General features: G+C 39.4%; 1 protein-coding gene across 1 annotated transcript in view; it reads left to right on the top strand.

Annotated features, from left to right (window-relative positions):
* The window catches only part of TYW1 (tRNA-yW synthesizing protein 1 homolog), a 21,875-nt gene extending 15,040 nt beyond the window's left edge, over positions 1–6,835 (top strand). The window contains exons 12-16 of the mRNA XM_015817192.1: positions 1,019–1,196; positions 1,852–1,987; positions 2,309–2,419; positions 4,131–4,298; positions 6,505–6,835. Coding sequence (XP_015672678.1) covers positions 1,019–1,196; positions 1,852–1,987; positions 2,309–2,419; positions 4,131–4,298; positions 6,505–6,726 — 815 coding nt within the window. The 3' untranslated portion in view covers positions 6,727–6,835. The remainder of the gene's footprint in view (positions 1–1,018; positions 1,197–1,851; positions 1,988–2,308; positions 2,420–4,130; positions 4,299–6,504) is intronic.
* Positions 6,836–12,906: the final 6,071 nt, after the last annotated feature.

The following is a 12,906-nucleotide window of genomic DNA, read 5'->3' as shown; positions in this document are numbered from 1 at the left end:
AGCGGGACTGGCCTAGGGTAATTTTTAAGAGGGGTTTTTAGAGGAGTTTTTAATTATATTTTAAATTAGACAAGTTAAATATTTCATTTTAATTAATTTTAAATTTTGTGTTGTTATTGGTGTTTTTAATTGATTGTCAGCCGCCCTGAGTCCGCAAGGAGAAGGGCGGGATATAAATTCGAACAATAAATAAATAAATTAATTAATTAATAACTGCATCATTTAGCAACAGAAATTTGGGCTCAATTGTGGTTGTAAGTATATTATTATTATTATTATTATTAACAAGAACAATAACAATAACAACAACAACAACAACAACAACAATAATAATAATAATACAGTTGGAAGGGACCTTGGAGGTCATTTAGTCCAACTCCCTGCTCAGGCAGGAAACCCTATACCATTTCAGACAAATGGCTGTCCAGTCTCTTCTTAAAAACTTCCAGTGTTGGAGTATTCACAGCTTCTGGAGGCAGGTTGTTTCACTGATTAATTGTTCTAACTGTCAGGAAATTTCTCCTTAGTTCTAGGTTGCTTCTCTCTTTGTGATTAATTTCCATCCGTTGCTTCTTGTCTGCTTTGGAGGATAGCTTGACTCCCTCTTCTTTGTGGCCACCCCTGAGATACTTGAACACTGCTATCATGTCACCCCTAGTCTTTCTCTTCATTAAACTAGACATACCCAATTCCAGCAACCGTTCCTTATATGTTTTAGGAACGGTTGCTGGAATTGGGTATGTCTAGTTTAATGAAGAGAAGGACTAGGGGTGACATGATAGCAGTGTTCCAGTATCTCAGGGGTGGCCACAAAGAAGAGGGAGTCAACCTGTTCTCCAAAGTCAAAGACTACACATACTTCAAAGTTGAGGACTACATGTACTTTTGTGACATGGAGTCACAAAAGGAGTGTAGAGAGGGGGAGATGGGTTGCCTGCAGTCTTCTGGCCCTGAATTATTCCACTGCTGCAAACTATTCTCACCATTCTGGTTGGAAATGACTTTATTCTGTTTTTAGGAGTCCCCGGCGTGAGAAATGATCGTTTCAGAGAAGGGATGGAGGCCAAGCATTGTGCACTGTCTCTTGTTGGGGAGCCAATCATGTACCCACAGATCAACCAGTTCCTAAAGCTGCTGCATCATCGCAATATTTCAAGTTTTTTGGTTACAAATGCACAGTTTCCAGAGGAAATTAGGTGATAATCCTAAGAAATTGTACCTCTTCCTTCCCATTTGTTGGTGCTGCAAAGAGATTGGATAGCCATTTGTCTGAAATCATATGAGGTTTCCTGCCTGAGCAGGGGGTTGGACTAGAAGAGACCTCCATGGTCCCTTCCAACTTTGTTATTCTGTTACTTCAGCCTACAGTTGGGATAGTGTGCTGAGAGATTCATTGTGAAAAGTAGGCAGGCCAGAGATACAGTAATGGCTGGAGTTTGGAGAATAACTAGCTCTGAATGAATTTAAAATTAAATTAACTTAATTAAATACAGTTGGTGTGATTATTTCCTTAGTTAATACTTTCTCCCATCTGTCTCTCTGAAAATTGTAAATTGAAAGTCATGTTTGGAGAGACTGTGGAGCACAAGGATTTTGGAGGGTACATATGGCCTCAAAGTTTACGTTTTTAATTTAGTCTCTATCATGCTAGATGCCCAAAGTTAGATAAGAACAGCTTTGTATATCCACACTACCCCACTTTGGACCTCAATGTCACACGTGCTCTTGGAAATAATTTGAAATCCAGAGCAGCTGCCATCTAAAATATATTGAATTTTAGCTTTTTTTCCCCTAAAAAACTTGAGTAGCAATATTCCAGTTTTAGAGCTTTCACTGTTGCCTCACAAACAGGAACCTCCAGCCTGTCACACAGCTGTATGTCAGTGTGGATGCCAGCACCAAAGATAGTCTGAAGAAGATTGATAGACCTCTCTTTAAAGACTTTTGGCAGCGGTTTCTAGATAGCTTGCAAGCCTTAGCTGAAAAGGTATGGCATTCAACTTATGTTTGGTTCCCTCTTGACACTGAAGTAATAGTGGGAAAGGTTGTGGTTCTTGTATGTGATCATAATGTCATCAAAACCTTTACAAATTACATTCTTTAAGTCCAAAGTTCAGATTACAATGAACTGTCATAGTTAAAATAAATGTGTACTCAGATTGATTGGCTTAGTGCTCTTTTCAGTTGAAAGCCTGATGCTAAATTCAGCACCACTCCTGCTGGAATGTACTCCTGCTCATATCCTTTTATTTGTATGTACTACTATTGCATGTTGTAATTGAAAACTGCTCTCTCCCAAATTTTTTAGAAACAGCGCACTGTATACAGATTAACACTGGTGAAAGCTTGGAATGTGGAGGAGCTGAAAGCTTATTCAGATTTGGTGTCTCTTGGCAAGCCAGATTTCATAGAAATTAAGGTGAGGTGTTGATTGTTAGGGTGGGCCCTTCTTGCTTCCCACATTTGACCTTTCTTGTGAGTTCATTGTTTTTCAGATAAATGTATGATAAATGACAAATTTGACTAGGCCTGATTCCAAATACTTCCACAAAACGTTTTAGGGCAGATTTTGCTTTTCAGTCTATACCCTGCCCCTTTAATCTACATTCTACATGACTCAGTCTGTACCCTTCCCCCTTGTTTTACATTGTACATAACTAACTCTGAATTAAAAGGCTTTGCCAAGTAGCCTATGAATTCATGGCGGAAGAACATTAGCCCACATGATAGAGAACATTCAGGTTCAGAGGCAGCACTACTCGCTGAGGACAGACAATGTGAAGGTTTGTTACTTTTATGCCCTGCTTGTAAGGTTCTTGGGAATATCTGCTTGGACCTTTCAAGACTTCCAGCTGAATCTGTGGAGACTGGATAGAAAAAGAGCAGGGCCAACCTGCAGATTCATTTTCTACCCAGTTTGAAATCCTTCCTATGTTGAACTGAAAAATCATTCTTAAGCCAGCGTAATATTAAGATGTGATATTTTGAAACAGGTAGTCTTCAACTTATGACCGTAATTGAGCCCCCAATTACGGTCATTAGTTGTGAAAGTCTTTAAACAGTTCACTTGGTTTTATGACTTTTTTTGTGGTTGTTAAGTGAACATGGTGGTTGTAAAGCAAACCCATTGTTCACTGTGGGATGGGGTTTTTTGCTGGAAACCAGAAGTAAATGCCTGTTTACAGCAACAACATAAATCGCAGTCACATGACCGGGAGCCACTGCAAATGCCCATAAATGTGGGCCAATTGCTGACTTCCTAAAAAGTGGTCACATGACTGTGGGAGGGAATGGCCAGCGTAACTTTGAATCCAGATCATAAGTTGCTTTTTTGGAGTCCTCATAACTTCAGTTACATAAGTCAAGGATTGCCCTCACTGCTGTTTACCTTTCCTTCTCCAGCTTTTTTTCCTTTATCATTTGCTTATAGACTGTAAGCCTGAGATGAGAAATAACTTTATATTGACCTGTAATTAATTAATTTAAAGAATGGGAGGATCCCTACAGGAATGTTGTTAGTTGCGAAGTCGTGTCCGACCCATCGCGACCCCATGGACAACGTTCCTCCAGGCCTTCCTGTCCTCTACCATCTTCTGGAGTCCATTTAAGCTCACGCCTACTGCTTCAGTGACTCCATCCAGCCACCTCATTCTCTGTCGTCTCCTTCTTCTATTGCCCTCAATCTTTCCCAGCATTAGGCTCTTCTCCAGTGAGTCCTTCCTTCTCATTAGGCGGCCAAAGTACTTGAGTTTCAACTTCAGGGTCTGCCCTACAGGAATAGAAATTGTGATTTTTTAAGCCTCTCATGACTGTGGGATGCTGGGAGAGAGAGTTTAGGACTACATCTGACTTACAGGCTGTTTATGGTTGTTGCAGCCATCAGATTGCTGATCCCTGTTAGAAACAGCAGTCACCCACAAACATGTACAATGTTGTTTTTCAAGGGCTCTAATCTTGTGGTTGCTTATGGCTGCTTTCTTCTGGTTATACCTTAAAAATAATTCTACTCGTTCAGTAATTTGTAACATTACTGCACTAGATGCCAATATGTTCTTTTAGGAAAAAAAATTCAAAAAACGAATTTGAGTAAAGTCTAGGGCTCTAATCTTAAGAAAATGTTTCCTCAACAGGGTGTGACATACTGTGGGGAAAGCTCAGCCAGCAGTCTCACCATGGCCAACGTCCCTTGGCATGAAGAAGTGAAGCGTTTTGTGCAAGATCTGGCTGACCTCCTCCCAGACTATGAAATTGCCAGCGAACACGAGCACTCCAACTGTCTCCTCATTGCCCACAAAAAGGTAATTCTAAGCCTCTTTGAGTCATTTCCCAAAACTTTTGGGTTAGGAAGATTTAAATATTCATTATTAGCACTGTAGGCTCATTTTCAGCTGCACAGACAGTCTCTGACTTACAACCATTCGTTTAGCAATCAATTCAAAGTTACAATGGCACCGGAAAAAATAATAATTTATGACTAGCTTTTGCACTTTATGACCAGTGCAACATCCACACAGTCATGTGATTAAAATTATGGTGTTTGACAACCAGCACATATTTAGCAATAGCATTTAGACTTATATACTGCTTCACGGTGCTTTACAGCCCTCTCTAAGCGATTTACAGAATCTGCATATTACCCCCAACAATCTGGGTCCTCATTTTACCAACCACGGAAGGAAGGAAGGCCAAGTGAACCTTGAGCCAGTCAGAATCAAACTGCAGGCAGTTGGCAGAGTCAGCCTGGAGTACAGCTTTCTAACCACTGCACCACCACGACTCTTCACATTTACAGTGTTTGCAGCATTCTGGGGTTCATTCGATCACCATTTGCAACCTTCCTGACCAGTTTTCAGCAAGCAAAGTCAATGGGGGAAGCCAGGTTCACTTTAACAACCGCATGATTCACTTAACAGCTTCAGTGATTTGCTTAACAGTTGTGGCAAGAAAGATAGTAAATTCGGGTGTGATTCACTTAACAATCACTTTGTTTAGCAATGGAAATTCTGGTCTCAGCTGCGGTCGTAAATTGAGGACTATCTAATGATCATGAAGGTGCTTTATGACTATTATAAACAATAAAAACAAACATTTTTAAAATAAGGATGCTAATGTTTTTGAGCCACAGGCCTCTTCAGGATTCAGGCCATGTTATTGGTTGCTGTAAAAGGTTGCTATGACTTTGCCAGTTTGCCACAGGCTGTCCTCTTTGGTGGGGCCAATCTCAAAATACTTATTTAACAGAAGGGCATTCTAGTCAGATGGTTTCATATTACTCTTTCTAGTCCCGCAGGATACTTTCTATCAGCTCAGCTTCTTCCATTTTTTTTCCTGGGTAAACAAACATATTTCTAACAATGCTGACTACCAGCATTTTTTTTTAATCTAAGGCCTGCCAGATCTGTGATTGATTGCTATTTGGAAAATTTAAATCCAAAGTTAAATGAGGCAAAGATCCTAGATATGTGGTCACAGTGACATCTTTGGATACTATGTGAGGGAGTCCAGCATTCAAGTCACAACAAGTATAAATTTAACAATGGGAATTGCAAAAGTGAGGTAAAAGAGCAGTTAAAATAATAGGTATGTATGAATATTTCAAAATTGGAAATCTAATCCATCCAAGAAAAACGTGTGATGCTCCTGTTCTCCAAATGAGAAGAGATTCCCAGTCTTTTGAGCCACTTCTGGAAGTTCTTTGCTCCTTACCCATGACAATCAACCAGTGGAACAGCTTACCCCCAGAAATCGTGGGTGCTCCATCACTGGAAATTTTCAAGAAGAAACTGGACAATCACCTGTTTGGGATGGTATAGGTTCTCCTGCTTGAGCAGGGGGCTGGACTAGAAGACTTCAAAGGTCCCTTCCAGCTCTATTCTATTCTAATCAAAAATCTCTGCTTGGTAGAGCAGGCTGTACTAATTTGTAACATCTGAGTAAAGAGCAGAGTTAGGGAACTTGTATAGAATTGAGATGCATACTTACTGATCTATGACCATTAAAAAGGTTAGATTTGATATACTTATTAGGATCTGGAAGTGGAGGGAAGTGGGAGAGATTAACTCACTAGAAGTCTTAGTATCCATAGACATTGCTTTAAGGCTGTCCATTATATCTAAGAGACGCTCAATAAACTTGGCTAGATCACACATCACACTAAAGAAAGATTTAATTGTGGTTTTTTGAAGAAAAAAATGGCTGGGCTGACACTAATCCAAACAAGAAACAGTATTATTGTTCAGTACAGTCTTCTCCACTCTTTCTGTCTTCCAGATGTGTGGATTTTAGCTCATAGAATTCTTAGCAATGGTCATTCAACTGGGGAGTTCTGGGGATTAAAACCACTACACATGGAGAGTGACCAGCTTGGAGAAAAGCTGAGTGTGTTGTTTCAGTTTTGTCTGAATCAATATATTATAGTAAACATCTTTAGAACAAACATTTCTTTAAAAAAAAACAACAACCCACCCCTCTGTATCACAATTATACATCTGCTTTTTCCTTTAGTTCAAGATCGAAGGGAAATGGCACACCTGGATTGACTATGATCGCTTTCAAGAATTGGTCCATGAATATGAACAGAGTGGAGGAATTAAAACATTCACTTCTGCTGACTATGTAGCACTGACTCCTCCTTGGGCAGTGTTTGGAGCTAAGGAAAGAGGTTTTGACCCAATGGATACAAGATTTCAACGAAAAAACAAAATAAAGGACATCTCTGGATGCTGACAACTTTAAAATTGGACCATTTGTGAGCCAGAGCTAGGATATAACCAGAATTTTTGGTTTGTACACTAACATCAGAAAGTGTTGAATAAAAGTTGAGATTTCCATTTCTCTTGGGGCTATCCAAAGTGGGTTTTTTTCTTTTTTTTTTCTTATTCTACCCAAAGGAAAATAGTAAGTTATATGCTTTTTAAAAGGCAGGTAGATGCTATTAATTTATTCTTCTCAAATCTCTCAGTGAGAGATACAGGTAGACCTTGACTTATGATCATAACTGAGCCAGGAATTACATCTGTCGTAACTTTGAACTGCCTCTTAAGACAGTGGTTCTCAACCTGTGGGTCGGGACCCCATTTGGGGTCGAGCGACTATTTCATGGGGGTCGCCAAGCAAGGCTGTCCGCCATTTTTTTTGTCCGCCATTTCCCCCCCTTTTCCGGTGGGTGCCTTACCTCCCTTGGGCTAGGCCAGCTGGTGGTCGGCCTGCTCCGTCTCTGCCGCTTTCCAGCTACGCCTCGGCCGGCGCAGGGGGCGGAACCACGCATGGGCGGCGCTCCCGGGCAGGGAAAGTCCTCGACTTACGAGCGGTTTAGTCCTCGACTTACGAGCGGTTTAGTCCTCGACTTACGACCGGTTGGGGTTGCGGCATTAAAAAGGTTGAGAACCACTGCTCTAAGAAACTGATTGAGTGAGCACTACCTGTAATTTCAGTTTCCACCCATATGCATACTCCTTATTTTTCCATTTCTCATTCTAATCCAGGAGTGGACAGCTGTGCCCTTTCAGCGCTACAATTTTTGCAGTCTTCACAGCACCCAGAATGGGCATGGCCCACATTTTGTAATCTATTTTTGTCTATTCATGTGGCATGATCATCTGTGTCCCCTTCAAGCCACCCAAAATAAAAAAATGCACCCCGTTTTCCTAATTAAGGGTTCCCTTGCGATCAGCGATATATCTTGAGTCCTATCTGTGGACTCCAGACATAAAACTATTTTTATTTTCTTCCGTAAAAGTACCCGAAAAGATTGTTAAATCACGCAAAACTTGAACGTGAAGGGATTTTCCTGTTTCTTTAGATATCTGTTGCAACAATCCTTATGTGCTGTGCACCTGGCATGAAGTGACCATCTAAAAATGTTTGAAAAGAGCTGCAGCCACCGTGGCCCAGTGGTGTGTGTGGGCAACCTATATTAAATTGAAATACACCTCTCTTTTTGCTAGAAATTTAGCTACAATAAATTAAAAACAAAAAGTATCCGATCTCTTGGTGTGTGGATATTTTTGCTCTCATCTGTGAATGCAGCAGTCTAGGATTAAAACCTGTATCTATATATTTTTCAGTGTTTCTCATGGATCCATCAATGTGGTGTTAAATACTGGATTGCTTTGTTAAAATTATTATTCTTTTCCTTAATAGTTTCTGCCCTAATTAGTATTTTTTAAATTTATATATACCTTTTGATACCTGCTTTACAAAAAGGTTTTAAAATTTTGAAAGCAAACAAAATAAAAATCTAAATTTCATACCTACCTTTGTGACTCTCAAGTAAAATGACAATCCATTTTATTATTATTATTGTATTATTTATGGAATGGTGGTAGCACATGCAATAATTTAGATTGACAAGGGTTCTGCCTAAGGTTACATATAGTCTGTCTTTTTACTGATGGGATAAGACATCCTTCCCCAGGTGGTGTCCACCAAATTTGTTGAAACTACAACTCCCAGAATTCCTTGGCAGTCATTGGGGAATACATTTGGAGGGTACCAGACTGGGAAAGGCTGGTATAAGATATGACAATTCCCTTTCTGCAAATACCTTAAGACAGCGGTTGGCCATTTAGCATCTGCAGATATCTTTTTCACCTCCCCTGTTTAGTCAAAAAAAGGATTTTATAACCTTGGGGGCCCAGAGGAATTCTGTTAAAAAAACAACAACACAGGACTTTCAATGGTAGCTGATTTACACCAAAGCAAAAACAACTCAAAATTCCAAACCTGCCCATTGTGCTTGAAACCACAAAAGAAAAAAATGTATTTTATATTGAAAGTCAAAGTAGTTATAACTATGAGGGGGAAAAAACAAAGCATCTTTATAATAAGCGTTCAAGCTGTGGATTCCCGAGAAGACTTAATCAGTGACTTGTGAAAAAAATAGGAAGGTTACAATTGATTTTTTGGGACTATTTCATGGTAAAGGCAATAGAAAAAAATAGAATGAAAGGAAAATAGTGGGACTGTACAGTGTGTGGGATTTGAAGTTTAAAATACGCGTTTGGAGTGCAGAGGGAGTGCATATAACAACTCTCTGTGATCCCTTAAACCAGGGGTAGGCAACCTTGGCTCTTTTATGACTCGTGGCTGGCTCAGGAATTCTGGGAATTGAAGTCCACGAGTCATAAAAGAGCCAAGGTTGCCTACCCCTGCCTTAAACCAAAAATACCTTGTCCTGAGATTGCATGCTATTATGCAGGGCAGCCATTCAATCCACTAGAACCAGTTTGGCCTAGCAGTTAAGACATCAGACTAGAAACCAGGAGACTTGGACTGAGTTCTAGTACCGCCTTAGGCATGAAAATCGGCTGTGTGACTTTGGGCCAGTCCTCTCTCAGCCTAAGCCATAAAATGTCATATGCTGAACACAGTTATTTTCTACAATAAGGTTTAGTGCTGTTTAATATTTAACTTTGGAATCACCAAGTTCAAGTTTCTAATATACAGCTAGAGGGATTTAAATTATTTAAAAGAAATAGACCAAATAAAAGAGGAGGTGGAGTTGCACTATATATAAGAAATAACTACATCTCTACAGAAATAGAGCACAACATTGATGAAAACTGTCTTGAATACATTTGGGTCAATATACATAAAAGGGGGGAAATGACATGTATACAGGCCACCCAACCAGAGGAAATAATAGATGAACCTTTTGCTAGTCAGCTAATTAAGGTATGTAGGAAGCACATCACAATAGTAATGGGGGACTTTAACTACCCTGACATCAACTGGGAGGCAAACACTGCACCAAGTGAAAGATCAAACAGGTTCCTGACAAACCTAGCAGATAACTTTGTGTCCCCAAAAGTAGAGAACGGAACTAGGGGATCAGCCATATTGGATTTAATTTTCACTAATAGAGATGAAATGATAGAAAGTGTTGAAGCTACAGGAACCTTGGGGGAGTGATCATACAATATTGGAATTCAACATTATGCAAGCACAAGCAATAGAACAAAGTCAAACTAGAGTCTTGGATTTTAAGACAGCTAATTTCAATGAACTTAGAGTTGGGAAGGATTCCATGGATGAGAATCCTCAAGGGGAAAACAACTCAAGAAGCTTAGGAAAGTGGGATTATAAAAGCCTAGTCTAGCACAATACCAATGAAGAAAAATAACAGCTCTCAAAAGAAACCAGCAAGGCTGCATAAAGAATTCTCTGATAAATTGAAAGACAAAAAGGACAAGTATAAAAAGTGGAAAGAGGTGCACATAACTAAGGCAGAATATCGGTATGCTGCAGCTGCCAAAAAAGCCAACACAATTCTAGGCTGCATTAACAGGGATAGAATCAAGATCAGGTGAAGTGTTAATACCACTTTATAATGCTTTGGTAAGATTATACTTGGTTGCCACGATGTAAAAAAGATGTTGAGATTCTAGAAAGAGTGCAGAGAAGAACAACAATGCTGATTAGGGCACTGGAGGCTAAAACAAAAACGGTCGCTGGAATTGAGTATGTCCAGTTTAATGAAAAGGACTAGGGGTGACATGATAGCAGTGTTCCAGTATCTCAGGTTGCTACAAAGAAGAGGGAGTCAAGCTATCTTCCAAAGCACCAGAAGGCAGGAGCTGATGGAAACTAATCAGAGAGAAGCAACCTAAAACTAAGGAGAAATTTCCTGACAGAACAATTAATCAGTGGAACAACCTGCCTCCAGAAGCTGTGAATGCTCCAACACTGGAAGTTTTTAAGAAGAGATTGGACAACCATTTGTCTGAAATGGTATAGGGTATCCTGTTATTCTGTTAAAAGGAGTTATGTTTTTGGCAATGATACCTAAGATTATGGGTGTTATAACCAATACTTGGGAAGGTCACCAGATGAGAGGATACCTGCACTAAATGCTCACAAATAAGCTTTTGACTCTTTTAACTTTGATGCTGCTAATGTCATCTAGTTACTATATAGAAAATAAAAGACTAATCTGGTATAATTCATCCTTCAGTAATTGCCTCCCTTATAGCAGCTGGCCAACGGTGCTTTCCCATAAAGGATAGCAGCTGGCCAATGGTGCTTTCCCACAAAGAAGGAAATAGAAGGAATTTTTAACTGCTCTTTTACCTTATGCTTTTTCCTCATTTGGTTTTTGTGATTACTATTCAGCCCAGTTTGAATTTGTCATTTTAAAGAATTCTCATGAAGTATTTTATTTGGTGGTTATCTTAACATAGTGTAAGGTTTTCCACTTAGCCTCACAACTGCCCCAGCATTACTCAGGAATTTAAAAGAGCCAAAGAAACTCCTGAGTCGAGGTTTCAGCAAGCAAACAACTTTTATTTTGATCAAAATAGAGTTGGGTGACCCCATCTCTCTTCGTGGCTGGTAGAGAGATGAAGGCAACAACCAGAAAAGATGTCTTCCACCTTTTNTGGTACTAGGCATAAGATGGCACAAAAAAATAATTCCTAGATGATGACTCACACAGCAACCCAGGCTCCATCCGTAACTCCTTTTCCCCCTCCCCTTACTGTGCTCTTTTCATATAAGCAATCACCTATACCTAAAGCATGAAGCCCTTACTTTTCCAATATATATATAAAGCATCTGATCAAGCAATTAACTACAAAACAATGATTACAAAATAACAAAACAATGATTACATGATAACACTATAAGTATCAATATAAAATGGTTACTATATATAAAATAAATGCTAATGTCAAACTTAAACATACTAAAATCATAAGCACAATAAAATCCCTTCACTAGTTTAAGATAAGCTTTACTGTCACTTTTTTCCGTGAACACAATGACACACATTAAAAATAATATATATATTATCACAATGTAACATCCTACTTTGTGCCTATCAAATTCCTACTCTAGCTATTATTGTATTTAATGAGAATGTAAGGTATAGTCCAGGATCTTGGTAATTAGAAGACAAACTTTTGAAAATGCGTTTATTAAATTTCTGCATTTCTCATCTCACCTAAGTGACTGGGCAGTTTACAACATCCTAATAACTTTGCAATAACATTTCTTTACCAAAGTCAAACTAGAGTGGGTTGGTGCTATACTTCCATATTATGTCTCTTAATATTCCCATAACTCTGTGAACTTCCTGTTTTATATTAAACATTGCCGAAGTCTCATTGGCCTGCTTTTCGTTAAAATGATAGCTGCCTTAGAGATGCCTTATTAGGTGGCCTTTATTGCCTTAGAGCCTGCTACATATCATACCCAACAAGGAAAAAAAGCTCAAAACAAGAATAGTACAGTACTGGCTTCAATTTGCATATCAAATCAATGAAATTAACGTTTTACTATCCTATTTCTTAGGGCACAATCCAAGCTTTGCGATTGCCTGGGATTAGATAGTTTAGCAAAGTGACATCAACACAACTTTGGGGAGCTATTGTTGGATCCCGGGCCCCCGATGATACGTAAAGACCTTGCACAGCCTGAGCTTCTGTTGTTTTCTGAATTTCCATTTTACACAAAGTCCCTCGTATCAGGCTATTTCTGAGCACATTTGATCTCCTTAACACATTTGATCTGCCCACCCCACCCGCTACGATGGTTGGGACTCGCAGACTATCCTAAAGGCCCCATTCTGCTTTCCTTTAGAAATTCAGGGAAAAACGCCTTACTTTCTTACAAAACTTGCTGAGAAGGGGTTTTAATGGAGAACAGACTGGATTTGGCTTTTTAAATATAACCAATTATTATTTCATAGCAACGATCTACCTAAGCTGTTTTAGAGTCTGTAGAATCAGGCAGCAGCAATACACGTGTCTGTAAAATAACAAAAGCCAACTTTAAGATCGTTTAAACTTATATCCTGCCTAATTTCTGCTACTCCGAAGTCTCCGATAAAGCCTGCTGCTCCTTTGGGCGCACAAACAAGCATTTGAAAAGCAACGCAGATGGAGATGGGTGGTATAAGATTCCCAG

This window comes from Protobothrops mucrosquamatus, unplaced genomic scaffold, assembly GCF_001527695.2.
Source record: "Protobothrops mucrosquamatus isolate PMUCROS unplaced genomic scaffold, P.Mucros_1.0 scaffold562, whole genome shotgun sequence".
Taxonomy (NCBI): domain Eukaryota; kingdom Metazoa; phylum Chordata; class Lepidosauria; order Squamata; family Viperidae; genus Protobothrops; species Protobothrops mucrosquamatus.
This window is presented reverse-complemented; position numbering and strand designations above follow the sequence as displayed.